The sequence below is a fragment of the Pseudorca crassidens genome, chromosome 9, assembly GCF_039906515.1.
Source record: "Pseudorca crassidens isolate mPseCra1 chromosome 9, mPseCra1.hap1, whole genome shotgun sequence".
NCBI classification, from domain to species: Eukaryota; Metazoa; Chordata; class Mammalia; order Artiodactyla; family Delphinidae; genus Pseudorca; species Pseudorca crassidens.
Window position 1 is genome coordinate 29943472 of NC_090304.1, and position 24902 is coordinate 29968373.

Below are 24902 nucleotides of genomic sequence, written 5' to 3' on the forward strand. Positions count from 1 at the left end.
GTCTGTTTGCCACTCACAGACGTACACACCTTTCTCTAACGGCAATTATCACAGTTGAAACTCTGTTCTTATTTGTGTATATTATTCCTCTGTGCTGTTACGAATTACCCTAAATTTAGGGTTTTAAAACAATAAACATTTATTATCTCACAGTTTCTATGGATCAGGAATATCTGGCTTGAGGTCTCTCACAGGTTGCAATAACAGTGTCAGCCAGGGCTGCATTCATCTGAAGGCTTGTTGAGGCTGGAAGATCTGCTTCCAAGATAGCCTACTCACCTGGTGCTGGTTGTTAGCAGGAGGCCTCAATTCCACTCTATGTAGGCCTCTCCACGGGCTGCTTAAGCATTCTAATGACATGTGAACTGGCCTCCCAGAGCAAGCAATCCAAGATACAGCACAATTTCTTTTCTGACCTAGCCTTTGAAGCAACTAGCATCATCATTTCTGCAATATCTTATTGGTTACACTGGTCAACCCAATTCATTATGGAAAAGAACTATGAAAGAACACGAAAACCAGGAAGTGAAGATCAATGGAAGCCATTTTGTAGACACCGGCTATGACAATATGTTAACTGATCTTTTATTCAATCTTCCCTAATGATTAAACTCCAGGACTTAAACTTAAGTGACTATAGTTAGCCTGAAATTACCCTGAAGTCTTGTGCTTAATCTTAGTCACAACTCCCATCCCGAAAGTACCCTATTTCCTGCCATGATCCAAAAACATCCTCTTCCTACCTTTCAACCACTATTTCTAGCCCTATGACCCCAAGAGACATTTTTTTCAATTTTTCTAAATATTCCAAGAAAGGAAAACTTACAAAATTTCATATCCTAAGATTTACCTTTTGTCTTTTTCTTAAATCAGATTACTCTTAAGTAACATTCCAGATAGGAGTTTGTCATGACATGATATATTTGAACAATTTTGTAAGATTTAGAAGCTGCATTTAATTTCCTTATGCATCATTATTCTAATATGTCTGTGAACTTCTAAATCTGAGATGAAAATTGAAAATTAAAAAATACACTTTTCCCTTTAATCATATCAAACTTTTGTTGATTTTTGGAATAAGTACTAATTCAATACTTTATTCAAATAAAACATACTAAAATTACAGTATAATGCAGTGGGGAAATAAGAGGTTTTTTGTTTTTGTTTTCTCAATTTGATTTTCACAAAACTTTTCAGGGACTTGTCTAAAACAAACAAGCAAAAACACTACATTGTGTGTCAAAGAAAGAAATAATTCTCATCTAATGTACCACATGACACACCAAAGTGAATTTACAAAGGACAGACGATTGAACAACTCACTTTAGGGCAAATAAAAACTCAATTATAGTTTATGAAAATCTCATAGGAACCCCCCCCACAGGATGAACTTAAAAGCAGGTGAAATTAATCTGTTAATTGATTTAATGGATTCATTTTTGAGATTATTAAGGGTCCATGATAAAATAAGAAAAAGAGATCGAGAACAAATTATTTTCTACCAGTTTAAAACATAGACTAAGTAACGTATTAAGGTTAAGGGACAAGAACAAATTGGATTTTATGAAATATCTAACTTTTCTCACATAAAAATGATATATATTTTAATATAAAAGAATGTAACTTAATAAAGAGATGTTACCCATGCATATAATCGTGATATAATTACATAGCGCCATTTAAATCAGCTATGTGACCATTACAGGGCTCCATTTCTAGACCTATGTCTTGTTGCTATGACCTTTACAAGGCAAAAAAAAAAGGTTCAATTTTTACAGCTCTGGCTTCTCTGCAGGGAGACCCAAGAAGCTTAACAATTAATGTTAATCACAATGATTTCCATGGCATGGGCATATACCCCAGGAAATAGACTGAAAGTAGGAAAATATTTCACAAAGCATGTATACTTCGGCAACTACTCATCTTCACTATCAGGTTTTACTTCACAAATGAAGCTAAAAACCTCATCAAACCTCATTTAATTCCCTGGGAAAACATTATTTTTATCATGCTAAATTTTTATTTACAATGAAAAATATTGTTCAGTATTACAAAAATCACCTAATTTAAAATAAGCACAATATCTAAATAGCACAACTCGGCTAGATTTTCAAGATTAATCTTTTAAAAGCAATACTTCTGATTGATTAGGATCACCAGAAGTAAACTACTGCAAATGATTCTTCCAAAAATAACAAACCCATTAACACTGGACAAGGGTGACACTATTAAAAGTTTATCAGTTTGAACAAAATATGAAACTGCAATAATTCCACTGCATTTTAGTGCACATTTGGATATGTTCATAAGCAAACACAGAAATTCAAAGATTACATTTTTATGCAACATATTTACTGATGGCAAGAAAAAACAGAGAAATAAAAATTTTAATGGGAAAGATCAGGTATGTTCACCTGTTTTCATATGGAAAAGCAATGCTTGGAAGTATAGTAGAAAGGGAAGAAAATGTTAAGGTAGTTAAAAGAGAAGTTATGCTGAAATTACTCTTCACCAAATCCAGTCAAGCATTCTTACTGTACTAGGCCACTAAATGTTAATTAACCTGGCTACCAGATACATCTAAGCTGGGGTGCCCTGGAGGAAGGAGTTAACAAGGACAGAGGCTGAGATGGTAAAGAAATTTTACTACCTTGCAACACTGCAACTTTATATCAGGATTCTACTGAAATTTTGTTGCCAGGTAATTCCCTGCTTCACATCTCTATACTAGGTCACTGTGCAAAACAGAACCCTTTTCCTTGGTTCTAATCCACATGCTACTTTGTGCCATCTTTCCCCTAACCCAGTGGTGCTCAATGAGGGTGTTGAAAAAATGTGTTCAGGCTATTACAAAGAATTGCAGGATGCCACCAGCATTTAATGGGTGAGGTACAAGAATGCTGGATGTCCTGCAATGCACAGCACAGTGCTTCAAAATAACCCAAATTCTATATGACACACAGTTCACAAAGTGGGGGGAGGGGGAAAGGGAGAACAATGATCTAAGCCTGAAACCAAATTGTTTTACATCTCATACAGTACTTTTTACAAGGATTGAATATACATTGAATTTTCTAGGAATGGAACTCTTGTGTAAATTGAGAGAAACTTTACCAAGAATAGCTCTCCATTTCAGAAAATCACGTCACGTTCAGCAATGCCACTTGTCATATTTAAGTGGTCAATACAACACCCCTTTGTTGGTCTGCATGTGCAGATTTGCGTTCAGTCATTCTGTTTATAAGTACAAACCTCTGATACTTCAACAAAATGTCCATCTCAAATCCAATGACCTTCACCTCTCACAGTCAGTTTCTAGAACTTTTCATTGGCTTATCATGTTCTAACTGAAATTTTAAATTCAAATACTCTATTCTTTAACCACAACTACTCCAGTTCTCACATGGGCACATCCACTTGTGTTCTTATTCTCAGTCTCTCCCTTCCCCAACCACACTACTTTCAATTACTTTATCCCCCACATTTCAAGTATATAATAACACTTGAAAAATATCAGTAATAATCAGAATTATAATTTATAGAGTATTTACTATGTACCAGATATACTTTACACACATCTATACTTAAACATTTATTAACCCTCACAATATTCTAATGAGGTAGGAACTATAATTATTCCCTTTCTTAGATGAAAACTGAGGCACAGAAAAATAATGTAATTTGCCTGTGGTCACACAACTCATCAGTAGAAGAGTTCCAGGGCCCAGGCTCTTAACCACCACACCACACTGCCTCATGTCTCGATGACTATTCTAAATTTTCAACAACCTCCTTGAACCCCCACTTCAATAATCTCTTCAAACAGCTTTCTGATTTACAGACAACATTGTCTTTGATCTCATCCTGAAAATAAAGGCACTCAGGCTAGATTCCTCTCAATTTTTCTGGCCCATTACCTACAAATTTATCTTCAATCACACCCATCCTCACTTCAAGTCTTTCCTCTACTCAAAGCCAATCTTGCACCTGTGCTCTTGAACCAAGACTCTCCTTCAGCTTTCATCAGGCCTCCCCTCTGCTGTATCTTCAAACTTTCTCTCTGGCCTACTCTATCCTCACAGAAATAAGGAGTATAACTACCTACCTACCTGCCCTCCTACCTACCCACATACATACATACATACACACACACATACATAAAACTCTTTCTTGACATACTACTATCCATATTCTACCCTCCTTTACTCATCCAAATCTTTTCATATCAATTTATACTTGCTCTCTCTTCCTGTCCCTTCCATACAGGAATCTGATTTCCAATGAACCATTACTCCATTGAAACTGCTCTCCCTAAGGTAATCATTTAACTGTCAGCTCTGAAAAATATTTTCTAGCCTCTACCTTTCTGAAATTCGGGTGAATCTGCCATTGTTGATGGCTTGTGTCTTAAAACTCTATTTCCTTAGCTCACATGCAACCAGAGTCTCCTGGTCCTCTGCATACCTCTTTAACCATTCCTTCTCTCTCCTTCCTTAGGTCATCTTCTTCGACCAAATTTGTAATACATTAGCTTCCTCTGCACTTCCATCTGTAAAAAAAAAAAATGAGGGACCTCATTCTCTTTTTGGCTTCAATACTGCCTTGCTGATGACTCCTTAAATTATTTTTTCTAATCTGGTCTTCTCCTTCTTGCTTCAGACTATTCAGTCAATCAACTACCTTCTGGACAGGAAAACCTAGATGTCCTTTAGGCATCTCAAACACACAAGCCCCAAATTTAATTCACTGACTTCCCCCAAACCTAATCCTCCTCCATTATTCTCCATATCATGGAGCAGCATCACTCTCCATTGGGTTAGTCACACAAAGAAGAGAGTGATGATAAGCTTTCTCCCCTTCATCCAATCCACTGCCACAACTGCTGACTTTTCAACTCCTTGCCTCAACACACTGATTATTGCTCCTTTTGTTCAGATACCTATTATCTTTTATCTAATATAAAACATCAGCCTCCTTGCCTACAAATTCTCCCAATATATAGCCACTGAGTAGCCTACAAAAAATGGAAATTTAACCAGGTCACTCCATATCTTAAAACTCTTCAAAGATTCCCCATTGCCACAAGAAAAAACTCCACACATCTTGATCTGACTAGCCTAATGGTATTTTCTGCCAGGAAAATGACCTAAATAAAACTGTTGAGCTCTCACTTGATTATAAAGTGAAGAAAAGGGGGAACATACACATGCATATATACACACATCTCTAAAACAAGTAGCATACAACCCAATAGTAACCACTGAAAATTAACATATTAGTCAGAGAGCTTATCATGTAGTCCCTCACAGAATATTTTCATTTTACAGAGACTCTTGATGACACTTAATGGTAATAAGTCCTTAAGATACAGAGATTGGTAGCAAGTCATTCCAAGATAATAGAAAGCATTCAGTCAGTTCTGGCAGGGGAAAAAAGAAAAAGGTGGCACACCCAAACTTGGTAATTTGAGAATGATAGTTTAATTAACGAACTATTTATAAAGATGTAGACAGAGGTTAGGGGCTAGGGAACAGGGAATAGTGCACAGCTCCAGAGGATCTGACAACAGCCAGAGACGTTACCATCCCAAGCCTGAAGGGCAAAAGGAGTAAGTGATTACCATTATCTAGAGAGGGTTAGTTATACAGAGAGGGCCTCCTGACAGGTGCTATGGCTCTGGGGAAAGAAAAGCAACCAATTCAAGGCAACACAAAGGAGTACGATGGCTTCACTTTCCCCTCACCCTCTATCTCTAGCTGGTATCTCCCATTGGTATAATCCAACCAGAAGCCAAAGGGCAGGGGAGCTAGATGATATAGTTGGTAAAGGTCATCCTCCCAGGACACATACAGGGTGAAAAGGATAGAAAGTGGTTCTGGAAAGGTAAACAGAAGATATCCAGCCCTTTATAAAGTCAACTTTGACAATTACAAATAATGTTATGTTTGTAAGAGACCTTAAAGAGGACATAGTTCCAAAATCTTCACTTTCCATATTAGGAACTGAGGCTTAGATAAGCAAGTGACATTTCCAAGGTCACATCATTACTTAGGAGTAACACATGAACTGGATGCCAGGTCAGGTGATAATCTCCATTTTGGTAACCTCTTGGTCCCCCAACACAGTGCTAAACATATAAAAAAACATTCAGGGACTTCCCTGGTGGTCCAGTGGTTAAGAATCCATCTTGCAATGCAGGGAACACCAGTTTGATCCCTGGTCAGGGAACTAAGATTCCTCGTGCCACGGAGCTACTGAGGCCGTGAGCCACAACAAGAGAGCCCGCGTGCCTCAACTACAGAGTTCATGTGTTCTGGAGCCCACACACCACAACTGGAGAAAAGCCCGTGCACTGCAACGAAGAGCCCACTGCAACAAAAGATCCCGTGTGCGGCAACTAAGACCGAATGCAGCCACTAAATAAATACTAAAAAAACATTCAATACATACTTATTGGATTGAATTTTGTAAAGTTCTTTTAGAGAATACAAAAGAACCAAAAGTAATTTGATATGAAAATTTCCCCCGTAGTCATTATGTTAGAAAGAAAAAAATACAAAAACAAATATCAAACTATATGAGTGTGCCTTTCTTCTGCAATCTAGCAAAATCAATATATAAAATGTTATGAAAATTGGGGGAAAATCTAAACAATTTCAAATGTTCAAAATAACCACATGTACCTATTCATAGACACGTTGACCTAAAGTCTACTGACATGCTGTGTAAACAAAAAGCATCTAAAAGATCTCTCATTTCTGAGTCATGAAAATAAATTAGCATAACAAAAAAGAAAACCATCAAAGGCTAATTGATGTAGTATAGACAATTTAATGTTTTTGTATTCTCCTAAAACATCACTAGAACTACTTCAAGTTACAGTCTACAAAATTCTTTTGATGATCAACACATACCGAAATCATCTAAGTTAATTAAATAATAAAGCTTTACCTATAAAATCTTAATAATCAGAAAACTCATTTCAAAGAATTTAGTTTCCCCACTCACACTTTTAGAGGAAATTACATATACCCAAATTTATCAAAGAGAATAACAGTGAATGAATAGTTTCTGCTCACATTTGAACTTTTATGCAAAACATTAGAAAATAAAACCACAATGAGAGATTCATATAAAATATCCTTACTAAAAAAAAAAAAAGCTTGTAACTCTGTCACTGACATTTTATTTGAGGGAAAACTATGCAAAGTATGTCCAATTTTTAAGAATCTTGAAAATAAATGTTTATAGCAAGAATACACATTTTATGTTAATTTTTAGCAATTGCAATACATTTACAAAAACCGTACTCACCGAATGCCTCTCTTAAACATCATGCAAACTTTACTTTCAATTTTGAACATTATGTAGATTTAAGCTAAACTATTTATTTAAAATATTCTTATAGACTATGAGTGTGGTATATAGTACCTAATTGCAACATCCATTCATCTAGAATTCATCTGGAGATTATACTGTTATTCCTGGTTAATTGTTTTTCTACTCAATTTTTTTTACCCTATCTATTTAATACCATCAATACATAAATATGAAGAAAAGGTTTCTGCCTTGGTTAAAATAGTTGCCATAAGAAAATACCTGCAGAGCATTCAATGGAAATTCACATGGAAGAAGATCCTTCCCTCTTTTCCTTTAGGTATGAACATATATAATTCATCAAGTAGATCAGGAAAGATAAAATTAAGAAATCACATTCACAACTCAAGTGGGTATTCCCTGTCACTTAATTTTTACACCAAACACAGGTCAGTCTCTGAAAGGTAATAAGCCAACTAACAGGTTGAATATTAGCCCAAGACAGTGAAGCTACAAAAATTCAGCAAAATTCAAATAATTGACCAGAGATAGGTTTTCTCCAAGCTGGCAAACTTTGAAATTTCAGAGCAATTTCTTTAGTATACTTTTTTGTAAACGAATTTGTCAGGATTAGTACTAATAATAATATTAGTTTGATTAGTTGGATCTATGTTATAATGTTTATTCTACATAAAACAATAGCAATGAAAAGCTTTCAAATAAACTAAAGTCACTTTACAACATTTAGGTTTCTAGATGAAATACAATAATGCATATGTTGCGGACTACCAAATGGGTGTTTTCGAGTTTGGATGAAATACTGTTAATTATAGCACGGGAAGAGTTTATTCTAAATACGAGTAAGAAAACAGTCTAGGTATGGAAGGTATAAAAAACGATTTTTAGCTTTTACTTGATCTATTCACAAAGCCAGAAAACAAAATTTTCCTTAAACTCCTAGGCCAATGGGGCCAAAGTAATGAAGCAGATTAGACGTGGCAGCCATTCATATTTCAACTTACTTTATGTATTTACCAACTTCTCTTATCCCTTCTTTTTCCATCTCCCAAATTCCTTTCCAGTTTTGATATTCAATGTAAGTGTTACCCAAGGTTTCCTTCTTTTTTGCCTTGACAATCATATCTATTCTCAAGGGTTTAAATATCACCTGTGTGGTAAATTCAATCTCCTTATCTAATTTCTAACTCTAGTCTCTCATTTCTGTTACTGGACATTCAAGTGAAAGCCCCCCTCTTCAAACACAATCATCCATCTTTCCATCTCTATTCCCAAATGAGCTTCAACTCCAGAAATTCCTTGTCAAACCTCAGGGCGCTGAGAGAAAGTATCAAGGCTCCCCATGTCCAAAAGGTAAAGTCCCATATCATTAGCAAGCCTTACAAATTCCTTTATGTTCTGAACATTTGCTTACCTGAGCAAATGCTGTTTTCTCATGACTTTCTGCATTTGCACAAATAGTTCTCTCTACCTAGAATTCCCTTCCTCTCCACCTAGAATTCCCTTCCTCTCCTTATCCACTTAGAAAACTCCTTGTTATTTCTGAAGATGCATATTAGCCTTCATCTCCTTTGTGAAAACCCAGGTAGAATAGTTTCCCTCACTATTATATCAAAGCAACATATATACATATATATATATATATATATAAAATGGAATGTTTTATTTCAAAGAATTCTTCTACTGCAGGCTATTTCTTTTTTGTATCCCTTGTACATAATAAAGTGTCTAACATGAAAATGGTGTTTAATTCATGTCAGTATCATCCTGTACTTTTTAATTCCTAAATATCTCTCTCAAATCTGTGCATTCCTCTCCAAATCTACAATTATCACCACTCATTATCTTTGGTCAAAAGTCTCATTAGTCTAGACCAATCCATTCTCAATAATGTAGAAAGAATAATAAATAAAAGGAAAACTTAATCATCTCTGACCTCCACCTTCCTCTCCAGCCTCATCTTTCAAACCTCCCCTTTGCATCTTCAGCTCATTCAGTGGCTTGTTTACAATCTTTCAGTCTTGCCATACTCTTACCCAGCATAAAACCTTTATATATGTTCTCTCTTCTCTCTGAAGTGAATTCAACATCCATTTATGGTAAAAACTCTCAACAAAGTGGATATAGAGGGAACATACCTCAACATAATACAGGCCATATATGACAAGCCTAAAGCGAACATAATACTCAATGATGAAGAGCTGAAAGCATTTCCTCTAATATCAGGAACAAGACAAGGATGCCCACTCTCACCACTTTTATTCAACATAGTATTAGAAGTCTGAGCAACAGCAATCAGACAAGAAAAAGAAATAAAATGAATCCAAATTAAAAAGGAAGAAGTAGAACTGTCACTGTTTGCAAATGACATGATACTATACATAGAAAATCCTAAAGACACCACCAAACATCTATCAGAACTCATCAATGAATTCAGTAAAATTACAGGATACAAAATTAATATACAGAAATCTGTTGTGTTTCTATACACTAACAATGAACTATCAGAAAGAGAAATTAAGAAAACAATCCAATTTACAATCACATCAAAAAGAATAAAATATCTAGGAATAAATCTAACTAAGGAGGTAAAAGAACTGTACTCAGAAAACTCTAAGACACTGAGGAAATAAACTGAAGACGACACAGAGAGATGTAATGATATATTATGTTCATGAACTGGAAGAATTAACGTTGTTAAAATAATGATATTGATGAAGGCAATCTACATGATTCAGTGCAATCCATATCAAAATATCAATGGCATTTTTTCACAGAACTACTACAAAGAATTCTAAAATTCATACAGAAATATAGAAGACCCCAAATGGCCAAAACAATCTTAAGAAAGAAGAACAAAGCTGGAGGTATCATACTCCCTGATTTTGTAACAGAGCAGGGCCCTATGGGTTTTCCTGGGACAGAGCCCTCCCCACAGGTCCTCTGGTTTAGCTCCTCTCTGAAGTATCTAATGAATGTAAATTGGTGCAGCCACTATGGAAAACAGTATGGAGACTCCTCAAAAAATTGAACTACCACAGGATTCAGCAATTCCACTCCTGGGTATTTATCCAAAGAAAACGAAAACACTAATTGGAAAAGATATATATACCCATATGTTTATTGCAGCATTATTTACAATAGCCAAGTTATGGAAGCAACCTAAGTGCCCATCAATAGATACATGGATAAAGAAGATGTGGTGTATATATACAATGGAATCATACTCAGCCATAAGAGAATGAAATCTTCCCACTTGCTACAACATGAATGGACCTAGAGGTTATTACTCTAAGTGAAATAAGTCAGAGAAAAAAAAATACTGTATGATTTCACTTAAATATGGAATCTAAAAAACAAAACAAATGAATAAACATAATCAAAACAGACTCATAGATACAGAGAACAAACAGGTGGTTGCCAGAGAGGAAGGGGCTCAAGGGAGGAGAGAAATAGATGAGGGAGATTAAGAGGTACAAACTTCCAGTTGCAAAATAAATGAGTCATGGGGATGAAATGTACAGCATAGGAATATAGTCAATAATAATGTAATATCTTCGTATGGTGAGAGATAGTAACTAGATTTATTGTGGTGATATTTTGAAATGTATAGAAATATGGAATCACTATGTTGTATAACAGGAACTAACATAGTGTTGAAGGTCAATTATACTTCAAAAACAAGCAAACAAACAAACTTATAGAAAAAGAGATCGGACTTGTGGTCACCAGAGGTGGGGTAGGGGAGGGGGAACTGGAAGAAGGCAATCAAAAGGTACAAACTTCCAGTTATAAGATAAATAAGTACTAGGGATGTAATGTACAGCATGATAAATATAATTAACACTGCTGAATGTTATACATAAATGCTGTTAAGAGAGTAAATCCTAAGAGCTCTCATCTCAAGGAAAAAATTTTTTTTTCTATTTCTTCAATTTTGTATCTATATGAGATGATGGATAGTCACTAAACTTACTGTGGTAACCATTTCATGATGTAGGTAAATCAAATCATTACAGTACACACGTTAAATTTATAGTGCTGTATGTCAATTATATCTCAATAAAACTTGAAGGGAAAAAAATAGTGTAGTATTTTCATATAACCTAAGCCATGCTCTCATATACTTTAAATCATCCCTTGATTACTTAGAATACCTAATACAATGTACATACTATGTAAATAGGTGTAAACACAATGTAGATGTTTTGTAAATAGTTGCCTGTGAGCTACAAATTCAAGTTTTGATTTTGGAACTTGCTGGAACTTTTTTCCTGAATATTTCCATCTGCAGTTAGTTGAATCTATGGATGTGTAACTACAGATATGGAGGGCTGACTGTATTCTCCTTCACAGCTGTGGAAATTTCATATTCACCTTGATAATTATTTGATAAATGCCTGCCTCCTCCACTAAATTATAAGCTCCTTAGAGGCTAAGATCATGTCCAGTTTTGCTCCACATTGTATCCCCAACATCAAGAGCACTGCACCTGTTACACAGAAGCTCAATAAATATTTATTGAAAAAATGAGGAAATGGTCTCATTTTCGCACAGAAACTTAGACCTAACAGCTCATTGTCTTTTATGTCAATTTCCCAAGGCTTTCTTCACTTCACCCAATCACTTGCCATATCTACCTTCTTAATGTTTCTCTTACCAGTACCTTTCTTTTCATTCTTGCTTTTGATAATTATTTCAACAAATATTTATAGGGTACTTTCTGGATGCCAGTCACTGTCTTCAGCATTGAGGATACAGTTGTAAAGAAACAGAAAAAAACCCAAGCTTTGTGGAACTTAAATTCCAGGATGCCATGGAGGGAGGGTGTGAGGGAGGGGCAACAATTAAAAAGCAAGATGGGGCTTCCCTGGTGGCGCAGTCGTTGAGAGTCCGCCTGCCGATACAGGGGACACGGGTTCGTGCCCCGGTTCGGGAAGATCCCACATGCTGCGGAGCGGCTGGGACCGTGAGCCACGGCCACTGAGCCTGCGTGTCCGGAGCCTGTGCTCTGCAACGGGAGAGGCCACAACAGTGAGAGGCCCGCGTACGGCAAAAAAAAAAAAGAAGCAAGATGAAAATGAAAAAATATAGCATGTTACTGATAAGTATTAGGGATAAAGAAAAAAAGCAAGGAAAGGGGATACCAAACATTGTGGGATGGTAGTTGAAATTTTAAATAGGGTGGCCAGGGATGATATCTCTAAAAAGGTGTCATTTGAATGAAGACCAGAAGTGAGGGAGCCAGTCATGTGGATATCTGAGGGATGACTATTCCAGGTTTTCTGACTTAACAGATGTGCTATCTACTTTCACCTAGAAACTCCAGTTTGCTTAGATTAGCTCTATTGGAAAATTTAGTAGTGATGAACTTGCTCTAAGTGAGCATACTAAGAAATGAGCACCAGCAGAAAAGATTAAAAATGCACCCAGAAATATATAGCCATGTAGGGATTTAGGGAAGGAAGAAATTAAGGCACTTAGAAAATCACTGTTACATAGAACAGAAAAGAACGGATATTCAAAATTACAACCTTAAGTCAATTTTAAAAAGTTTAATTTAGATGTGTAGACTCTAAGGTAAGTAAGGTTATACTTTGGAAAGATTTATAAGACTTTTTACCCAAAAACCAATATAAAACAAAAGTAATGAACAAAAACATTTATAGAACTTAAAGTAGTAACTGGAATATGCAATCATCCTAATTTACAATCAAACATAAGTGTTAAAAATGGTTTTCTCATTTAACTAGTTAATTCTTGGTCTCCCATAATCAGGAAGTAAAAAGTATCAGAGACCTGCAATACTGTGGTTAACATCCTAAACTGACATAATGAGCTAGAGAGTAATGCTGTAATGAATCTTATTTAAAATGCAAATTAATATCTTGCTTTTCATATCATAATGTAAATGAATATCTGCCTTTTTATATCATAAAATTCTCTACTTTGTAGACATAATTATATATTATAAACTTAGAGTTTGCTCTCTCTCAGCAAAATGAGCATCCATAAAATGGATTACCTTTGACCTATCATTTACTATTAGTTCTGTTAACAATATTAATAGTTTAGTTACTTATCCTGCCATTCAGGCTGCCTTTCCCTTACCTCCTTCAGGAAACTCTAAGCTATTTTTGGTGGGTGCCAGATCATATTCTTTGTTTCTTCAAACATGAAAGAAAAATTTGTACCCTGTGGTAGACTGAATGTCCGTATCCACCCAAAGTTCATATGCTGAAATCTTAACCCCCAAAGATGATGGTATTAGGAAGGGGGGCCTTTATGAGGTACCTAAATCATGAGGATGGAGTCCTCACGAATGAGATTAGTGCCTTATAAAAGAGCCTCCACCATATGAAGACACAGCAAGAAGACACTTGCTATGAAACAGGAAGAGGGCTTTCACAAGAACATCTGGCACAATGATCCTGGACTTACAACTATAGACTGTGAAAAATAAATTTCTGTTGTTTATAAACTACCACCTACTTGGTGGTATTTCCTTATAGCAGCCCAAATGGACTAAGACATACCCAGTGGATGGTCAGTAAATACTTATTAAGTTAGCCATGAACAAAGAATATTTTGATTTATATGGTTACATCTTCAGAATGATAAAACTCATTCATTAATCATTTATAAAAAAACAATTACTTTTTGAATTTTTTTCCATGTGTAATTATAAAACCAAATCTGTCAAGTCAGTTACCTTGAATGTAATAAAAAAATTCAGACCAGAACAAACTGAAAACAAAAAAATTACAAAAAATGTCAGTTGTAGTTGGATACTTGTTTACCTTTATCCTCTATCCTTCAGGATAATCGAATCAGAATTATGTCAATCCATAAATAGATCTGACAGGAAATGGAGAATTTGACACAAACACCACTTCTCACCCTGGGCTTTCAGAAGGTATAGTCACATTAAGAAGAACTGACTCAATATCCCTAATATAAGTTTCTCAAAGAATTTCTAACACTTTCAATAAATTCTGAAATAAAATATTTTATTTTGTATGTTATTAACCATGCATTTAAGCTAATGGCTCTTCAGGGGAAAACAATAACTTTAGAAAAATCTCAGCAGTTTCTATAATGAACAAGATGTCACAAAAATATTAAACCAAGAAAACAGTATAAAACATTTCTCTCTCATAGTTGTCTATGTCTCGCTTAGAAATATGTGAAATATCTCACTTTGTATTTAAGCTCTAAAGTAGTCCTTTGCAAGAAAAGTTGGCTTCGTGTTCATTCATTAAGGTAGTTTGCTGCTTTGATCATTTTAAATTAGAGCAAAATCAAGCCTTTCTATTCAAAAATGTTGGTTTCACATGTATTACTCAAAGAAGAAATCATCTTGGTGACAATATTCCGTACTAGTGGAAAAGTTAGTCTTCATAAGACCATTTTGAAGATCATTTCTAAAGTGGGAGGAAGGATGAATGACTGAATTTGCTTTAATTATTTCATGATTTCTGCTATAAAGGAAGGTAAAATCAAAACCACAGAGAAGAGACATAAGGTAGCGTGGAGGCTGGAAAAAGAAGGGAAAACATATAGAGAAGATAGAAATTCATGAAGTTTGTCTCCCTTTTTAGTACTAACACTGTTTCCTGAAAACATCCTCTTACAGTTTCCTTCCCTTGACAGCACCCTTTCCCTCTATCTCCATCTCTAAGCCTCAGTCACTTGATGGCTCTAGTCAATTTATGCTATACCTTTCTTTGAGTTAATTTCTTTTGCATTTCGAAAAGAAAAAAATATACAACGAAAGAAAGAATTGGCTTTTTTCTGGAAATGTAATTATAAATACAGAAAAATACTGTATAGCACACAGAGCAAATGAATATGACAAGGATAAAATATATCCTTAAAATTATTACACAATGCAATATAACATCTCATACATTAAAGACTCAAGCAAACCGGGCTTCCCGGGTGGCGCAGTGGTTGGGAGTCCGCCTGCCGATGCAGGGGACACGGGTTCGTGCCCCGGTCCGGGAGGATCCCACATGCCGCAGAGAGGCTGGGTCCGTGAGCCATGGCCGCTGAGCCTGCGCGTCCGGAGCCTGTGCTCCGCAACGGGAAAAGCCACAGCAGTGAGAGGCCCGCGTACCGCAAAAAAAAAAAAAAAGACTCAAGCAAACCAAGTGAGAAGTTTATAGGGAACAAGAAAAATTAAGTAGCCATAAAAATGCATATAAATACGTTCTGAAACAACATTCATCAAAGTAAATAAAATCTTTAAATGCACATTACCTTCTGATAAATAATATTTGTTTCACCCAAAGGAGACAAAAACTAGCACCCACAAAAAAAGAAAGAGCAAGAGAGTTCACAGATTACAACAAGATGAGTCACCATAAAGCTTTGCAACTTCGTTTATTATAAAATAACATTTTAAGTATTCTACTTACAGCTAAGTAGTTTGTTATATGAAGAGAAGGTAGTGGAAGAAGAGTAACATAAAATGTTCTTAGTGCTCACAAGGTCAAGGTACACTTCCTACCACTTTTAACAAAAATAATATGGGACCTAGAAAAAAAACCACTGGACCTAGCCTCTTGCAGTAACTATGATTAAACTATTGATCAGGGACTAGTGCTGACCTAAATAGACAGTAACCAGTACTCAGAATGACTCATGCAAATGTGCTTTGTTAACAGAAAAACCTCACCTGTTTCTCCTTTTTCTTTCTCTGAGCTTCCCTTACAGAATGGACCTTTGTTTTCTTCCTGCTCAAATAAATTTTAAAGTTCAGTACTTATGTCTGACATTTAGAAATGGAAGATCATTTTCGTAACCATGGAACCACATATATTTGGGGATTATCGCTGAACCAAAAACTGTAATTTCTAATTACCTTTTAAGTTAAATTTAAAAGAAAAAAAGAATCTTAAATTCTCATATTTGAATAGCAAACATATAGGAAAGATTCATCTTCTGGGGTACAAAAAAGACCAAATTATAAGAAGATAATTTAAAGACACTGGATAGGCAAAAGAATCAATTAAGTTATTGGTCTTATTTATCCAATGTCCTTTATAATCTGCTTCTAAATTCTAATGAAGATAATTATATACAGGGATAAAAATGCATTAAGCCACTGATAGAAAAGCAAGAATATTCTCATGGATACTAAACTTACTAGAAAGTGTAGATATACATTCAAGAAGTACACTGCAATTATTAAAGATTTCAATATGAAAACTAATGTAATTATACATATTTATTTAAATAAATGTGCATAAAAATAAATAAATGTAAAATAACTATTTTAAATAGTACCACATCTTTAAGGGAAAATAAGCATGAACAAGTTATTCTCCTTTTAGTTATAAACAATGTATATACTTCTAAAACTCTAAAGAACTGTTAAAGAAACTAACATTTTGGGCATGATTGAGTAGCTCATTTACCTAAAGACCTTATTTCTTTATATATGCCAAATAAAATTTGAAAAACTAACCCAAAAACTCATTTTTGCATCAATTTCTCACATTTCTTATAACATGAACGAACATTTTATAAATAGCATTAAATATATACATTCCCATTAGAGAAAATATGCTAAATTTATCATTGGGATCCATACTCCCATATGCCCCACCCTAAAACTCTAAGAGGAATTCTTTTCTTTTTTTTTTTTTAAGAGGAATTTCTATATTTGATACTTTGAGTAAGATGGGTTTAACTAATACACATTAGAGCTGATAAACTGTAGTTTTTACAACAAAAAATGAGTGATAAAAAATTATAATTAAATGATCAGATATAAGAATTCAATATTTAATTGTCTAATTGTTTTGTGTTTATTACTGTTGACTCCCTGAAAGATTTTAAATACCTTAACAACAGTATGTAAAATGTTCATCACATCACCAGGTAGTGCAGGCTACATATAAATGCTACTAATAGCTGAAATATCAGATAACATATTAAATAAATATGGTACTAATAAAATATTGCATATAATAAACACAAAGCTAATCATGAGATCCAATACTAATGGGATTTTAAAATATATATTAAAGACATATTTTAGAAGTATACATAGAAGAAATCTGCAAGAAATACAGAATCTGCAACAGTAAAATAAAAAAGCAACAATATTTATTTTACTTTAATGTTGACATATAATTATAAAACAATCATCTATTTCTAGAAGCCATAATTTAATATAAAAAGAAGTGTTTTCTCAAAACAGTAACTTGCTCTTTTTTAAAACAAATTTTTATTATGCTAAAATACACATAACTTAAACCCACCATCTTAAGCATTTTTAAGTGTATTTTTCAGTGGTAGGTATTAAATACATTCATAATGTTGTGCAACCATGCCTACCATCCATTTACATAACTCATTTTATCTTTTCTATTAAACAGTAACACCCCATTCCCCTCCCTCACAGCCCTTGGCAGCCACCATTCTACTTTCTGCCTATGAGTCTGACTACACTAAATGCCTCATGTAAGTGGAATCATATAGTATGTGTCTTTTTATGACTGGCTTATTCACTTAGCAAAATGTCTTCATAGTTCATCCATGCTGTAGCATACTGCAGGATTCCCTTCCTTTTTAAGGTTGAATAATACCCTATTTTATGTATAGGCCACATTTTTCTTCTTTCTTCACCCATCAATGAACATTTAGGTTAATTCCATGCTCGAGGTATTGTGAATAATGCTGCTATGAACATGGGTGTGCAAATACTGCTTCAAGACCTGTCTTTCAATTCTTTTGAGTATATACCCCGAAGTGGAATTGCTGGATCATATGGTAATATTCTATTTTAAATTTTTTGAGGAACTGCCATACTGCTTTTCACAGCATCTGTATCATTCTGCATTCCCACCAGCAGTGCACAAGAGTTCCAATTTCTCCACATCCTCACCAACACTTGTTTTCTGATTTTTTTGACAGTAGGCATTCTAATGGGTGTGGGGTGGTATCCCATTATAGTTTTGATTTGTATTTCCCTAATGATTAGTGATCTTGAGCATCAATTTCATGTGCTTATTGGCCATTTGTATATCTTCTTTGGAGAAATGTCTGTTCAAGTTCTTTGCCCATTTTTGAATCATATGGTTTGTTTTGTGTTGTTGAGTTTTAAAAGTTCTCTATATATTCTGGATATTGAATCCTTATCAGATATATGATTTGCAAATATTTTCTCCCATTCTGTGAGTCACCTTTTTAACTCTGTGAATAGTGTCTTTTCATGCACAAATTTTTAAAATTTTCATGAAGTACAATTTATCTATTTTTGTCTTTTGCTATCTGTCCTTTGGTGTTATATGCAAGAAATCACTGCTAAATCCAATGTTGTAAAGTTTTTGTTCTATGTCTTCTTCTAAGTGTGTTACAGTTTTAGGTGTTGTATTTAGGTCTTTGATCCATTTAGAGTAAATTTTTTATGTAGTATTAGATAAGAGCCCAACTTCATTGTTCTCTCTGTAGATATCCAGTTTTCCCAGCACCATTTGTTAAAAAGACTGTCCTTTCCCTGTTGAATGATCTTGTCACCCTTGTCAAAAATCATTTGACCATATATGTGAGGGTTTATTTCTGGGTTTTCTTTTCTATTCCATTGGTTTGTATGTCTGATTTTACGCCAGGACCACACTCTTGATTACTGTACTTCTGTAGTAAGTTTTGAAATTAGGAAGCATGATTCCACCAGGTTTGTTCTTTTTCAAGATTGTTTTGACTATTCAGGGTCCCTTTAGATTCCAAATGAATTTTAGGATGGATTTTGCTATTTCTACAAAAAACATCGTTGGGATTTTGGAACAAATTTCATTGAATCTGTAGACTGCTTTGGGTAATATTGACCTTTTAACAATATTAAGTACTCAAATCCATGAACACAGGATGCGTTTATCTTTTTTATGTCTTCTTTAATTTCTTTTAGAAATGTCTTGTGGATTTCATTGTACAAGTCTTTCAACTCCTTGCTTAAGTTTATTCCTAAGCATTTTATTCTTTTCAATGCTATTGTAAATGGAACTATATCATAATTTTCTTTTCAGATTGTTGATTGTTCATGTATAGTGATTTTTGTGTGCTGCCTTTGTATCCTGCTACTTTACTGAATTTATTTATAAGTTCTTCAGGTTTTGTTTTGGTTTGGGTTTGTGTATGGGATCTATAGGGTTTTCTACATATAAGATCATATCATCTGCACAGATAATATTACTTCTTCCTTTCCAATATGGATGCCTTTTTCTTCTTTTTCTTGACTAACTGCTCCAGTTAGAACTTCTAGTAGTATGTTGAACAGAACTGGTGAAAGTGGGCATCACTGCCTTGTTCCTGATCTTAGGGAAAACACTTTCAGTCTTTCACAGAGTATGATATTTACTGTGGGTTTTTCCATGTAAGGCTTTTATTAGGTTGAGGTAGTTTCCTTCTATTCTAGTTTGTTGAGTGTTTTTATCATGAAAAGGTGTTAAATTTTGTAAAACGTTTTTTCTGCACTGATTAAGATGATTACATTTTTTTTCCCTTCATTTTGTTGATGTGGCATATTACACCAATCGATTTTTGTATGTTGAACCATCCTTGCATTCCAGGAATAAATCCTACTTGGTCATGCTGTATAATTCTATCAGTGTGATGCTGAATTCTGTTTGCTAGTATTTATTGAGGATTTTTGTGTCAGTGTTTATAAGGGATATTGGTCTGTAGTTTTCTTTTCTTGTAGTGTCTTTGTCCAGCTTTGGTATCAAGAAAATGCTGGCCGCATAGGATGAGTTAGAAAGTATCTCCTCCTCTTCAGTTTTTTAGAAAAGTCTGAGAAGGGTTAATATTAATTCTTCTTTGAATGTTTAGTAGAATTCACCAGTGAAGCCATCAGGTCTGGGGCTTTCCTTTGTCAAGAGATTTTTTGATTACTGATTCAATCCCCTTACTAGTTATAGGTCTATTCAGGTTTTCTATTTCTTCATGATTTAGTCTTGGTAGCTTCTGTGGTTTCTAGGAATTTATCCAATTAATCTAGGTTATCCAATTTGTTGGCATACAACTGTTCATAGTACTCTTATATAATCCTTTCTATTTTTGTAGAACTGGTGGTTATGTCCCCATTTTCAGTTTAGTAATTTGAGTCTTCTCTCTTTTTCTCTTAGACCTTCCAGCTAAGATTGTCAACTTTGTTGGTCCCTTCAATTTGGTTCCACTGATTTTCTTCATTGTTTTTCTTTGGGTTTCATTATTCTTCTTTTCCTAGTTGCTTAAGTTGTAAAGCTAGGTTGCTGATTTGAGAACTTTCTTGTTTTTTTTAATCTAAGCATTTATAGTTATAAATTTCTCCCTTAGCACTTCTTTTACTGTGTGCCTTCAGTTCTGGTATATTGTGTTTTTGTTTTCATTCATCTCTAAGTATTTTCTAATTTCCCTTGTGATTTCTTTGATCCATTGGTTGTTTAAGAGTGGGTTGTTTAATTTCCACAAATTCATGAATTTTCCAGATTTTGTTCTGTTATTGATTTCTAACTTCATCCCATTGCTACTGGAGAAGATACTTTAAATGATATCTGTCTTTTAAAATCTATGAGACTGAATTTATAGCTTAACATATGGTTTATCCTGGAAAATATCCCATGTGCACTTGAGACGTGTATGCTGTTGATGTTGGGTAGAGTGTTCTGTAAATGTTAGATCTAGTTGGTTTATTGTGTTAAGTCCTCTATTTCCTTATTTATATTCTGTCTGCTTGTTCTATAGACTATTGTGAGTGGGGCATTGAAGTCTCTAACTATTATTGTAGCACTGTCTCTTTCTCCCTTCAATTCTGTCAGTTTTTGCTTCATTTATTTTGATGGTCTGACATTAGGTGCATAAATATTTATAATTGCTTTATCTTATTGCTGTACTGAACCTTTAATTAATATTTTTTTACTAAAATGGCCTTTTTGATTTAATTAAAATTCTCTTAGAATTTTAATTAATCTCAGTTTTCCTGAGATTCCAGGAAAACTGTTTACAAAACAGTTACATTTTTATTATTTATTTACCTGTGTGAATCCAAATTGTGCAAAAAAAAAAAAGACACTGATGTTGATTTCAAAGTTTTTGCACCCAACAAAATGTCTCACTGTTACATAATGCATAATGGACTTGATAACAAGTAAATTACATAAACAAATTCATACTATACAATACCATTTTTAACCTGTTTTATATTTGGGATGGATTGTTTATTAGAGAGAGAAAAAAAGAATACCACTGTTAAAAAGTAGATGAGAACAGTATTCTATGGCTACACCATGGTACCTTCCAGGAGAAACATAAAATATAAGTCTTAACGAGGGAATGTCAAACTAAGGGGAAAATTTACAGACTGTACTAATTTTCAGAATTGTCAGGCAAAAATTTTTGCCATTATATAATCTACAGATATCTAATGGCAACAACCATGAGGGTCCTATCCAGTGTTATTCACACTAGCTAGAGGGAGCCAACTGTACATATTTCTTCCTAATGCTACATTCAGTGACACCAGATTAGTAGCTTGAAATGTGCATGGTAGGAATTTGTATTTAATGGGAATCTGCAAACAAAATAAATCAAGGTTTTTGGTTTTTTTTAAATCCGTACCCCACCCTGATCCACACACCAGGTGTTACATATTTACCAGTACAACACTGGAAATATCACATTCCTGAAGGTATTTTGATACATAGGTCACTTAACTAGCTACACAATGCTTTAAAACAGAAACATTTTTCAAATAAACAATGGTAGAAAGAAGTGTAAAATAAAAATTTGCTTCCAAGAAAGTTATATGTTAAAAAATAAAGGAGAGGACACTGCATCTTGACACAGTCCATTCTATCTGAAATTTAATAGTTCTTTCTTTAGGAAAATAATGCATCTCCCTACATGTGCTATATAGTACAGGTCCTGTCTCATATAAAAGTTCCTAACTTTTTCAATAATTTGAGGTTAAACAAAATAAACTCCTCCTTTCTGTTATCAATCAGCCTTTAATATTTAAAGACAGTAAACCTATAGTCCCAGGATTTTCTCTTTGATGTTCACTCTCTGTTTAAAGATTATAAAGGATTTAAAGTAAAACAAGTGAAATACTGCAACTGATGTTAAGAAAAATCCATTATATAGAGCATAGGGCGTTTTTTAGAAAGAAAATTATCATATCTTGTACCACGACAGCTTTGGTAAATCAAGTAATGATGAAATTAATGTTAAATGTTAGACTATCAAAATAGATTAAATACTTATTTTGAATATTTAGAAACCCAACCGTATAACCTTAGCCTGACATTTATCATAATCTATTTTGCATCAGTTAGGTACCAACTCATTTTCTCAGTCCTCATATCTGTTCCTTCCCCAGATTTCTCCAGTTACTTCATCAGACTGGGCCTGCCACACTGAGGCTGGAATCATATAAGTCTTGAGCCTGAGAAGCTACCATAGTACCCGAGGGACATTCCTTTTATCTGTGCCTCACATCTGTCCTCCAGTTTACTCTGACTTTTATTCATTCCCTTAAAAATCATTACAAAGCCACCATGTTACAGTCCTTATGCTAGGCCCTGAAGATATTATGATACAATGGTAGACAAGATAAAGATGTCCATGACTTTCATGGAGGGCAGTCTGCTAGGAGAGATGTCCACTGAATAAATAATCTCATTAAAAAATTATAATTATAAATTATTATAAGTGCTATGAAAGAAAAGTATATAACTCCATGAATGTACTAATCAGGAGACCGCCCTCCTCTGTAGGCTCCAGAAAAGCTTCCCTGAGAAAGTGAAATTTAACTCAAGATGTGAAGAATGGTTCAGGCAAAAGAAACGGTACTTTTTCAGTTCCAAACATGTTGGTTCCACCTTTGCTGGAACATTTATTTCCACCTTTGCTGCCTCCTGGCATTTTTCTCCTGAATTTTATTGTATCTAGCTACCAATGCTGACCTTCCTAATCCCCATAATAGTATCAGATAATGTTTATTGAGCTCATACTACTCAGAATATATCATTCTAAGCGATTTACCCTTACAATGACCATATGAGATAGGTTGTATTTCTTCATTTTACAGATGAGAAATCTGAGGCAGAGGCATGATAAGTTACTTATATGAAATTACACATCTACTGGTACTAGTACTGGTACTGGTACTGGTACTAGTCCTTGCATGACCATCATGTCCCTCATAACTTATCACTCCTATAGAAACTCTAAGGCACCAAGCTACATTAGCAATACTACTGGGCAAAGAATACCAAGAATACCAAGACTCCTATATCCTTCAAACTGCTATCATTTTCAACTAGACAGGATCATGCATATTTTCTCCAGCTTTCAGAAATAAGGAATAAAAAATTGACCAAGGTAGCCTACACTAAAACATCCTCAGGAGCAAGAAAAATGTCTTTAGAACAAGTAATACTTTCTTACAAAAATTATTCACCGAGACTATGAAATAATGAAAATGGGGCAAGGAGAAGAATTATAATTTATTTAATTCCTTCTGTACCTCCCAAGGAAGAGGAAGAGGAATTTTATTCTTTTAATTCAAACTCATAAATATTTTGCATGTATTTGCAAAACTAAGTTAATGTGTAGTGAATTGGCTATGATGCAGAAGAAATTACCACAATCAATTATTTTCTTTAAGTAAGCATCTTTTAAATATTAAAGAAAAGGAAATAATTATCAAATGACCGAGGCCTCACTCAAAACTATATTTAAAGTTCCTGTTATGATCAAAGTTTCATTTGTAAATTTATCATTGAAGGTGATGTGAAAAACAGTAATTAAGTAGGTGATTGATACAGGTGAATGTATGACTCATAGTTCAAAGGAAAGTGATTTTGGAGAAAAGGCTCAGGAAGAAAAGCAGCAAATAATGGGTTCTGGAAGAAATGAAGACCTTTCCTGTCCAAGGACTGTCAGTAGTTCTTTATTACTTGAAGATTAAGGGAATAGTGAATAAAGCTGTCTGCCAGACAGCAGAAATGGTAAGAAATAACATTGTCTCTATAAGTGTACCTCACATTAAATTTCTCATAAATAACATTCATAAAATTAAACTTTCTATAAAAAGTTACTAGAAAACCCAACTCAAATCAGAACAATGGAAATGTCAAAATAAACCAACATTACAATTGTCACGAACTTGAACAGAATGAAACAGCAGGGTAGGTCAAGTTGTAGAATCGCCTAATTTTATCCCACTTGGTTTTTAAAAAAAAGGCAGATCCAGTACTGAATTAGGAGGAGACTTAGCCAGGTTTGTTTTTGTTTGGTTGTTTTTCTACTTCATGGGTTATTGCAAAATAAACATTTGGTTTTTGCTACTAGGGTTCAGCAAATTTATACAATGAATTTGGTTTCTGGTTCCAGAGATCAAATTCAAGCCATCAAATCCAGTTTCACATTTTTACTAACTGCCCCTCCCCTCTCATATATATCTCAAATATATATATTTATACATACATTTTAAAACTCACATTTTGGTATGAGTTTTAATAACTATCCTTGCCTTATGGATCTTTAAAGGAAATGAAGAGAATTTCATTTTGATGAAG

The 24902-nt window shown here is 34.3% G+C and overlaps 1 protein-coding gene across 12 annotated transcripts in view; it reads right to left on the bottom strand.

The window, feature by feature from the left end:
- The window catches only part of METTL15 (methyltransferase 15, mitochondrial 12S rRNA N4-cytidine), a 382575-nt gene that overhangs the window by 349938 nt on the left and 7735 nt on the right, over nucleotides 1–24902 (bottom strand). The window contains exon 2 of one of the 12 annotated variants that reach the window (XM_067749555.1): nucleotides 16016–16073. The exons of the other annotated variants lie outside the window; for them this stretch is intronic. Coding sequence (XP_067605656.1) covers nucleotides 16016–16073 — 58 coding nt within the window. The remainder of the gene's footprint in view (nucleotides 1–16015; nucleotides 16074–24902) is intronic. 12 annotated transcript variants of the gene reach the window in all.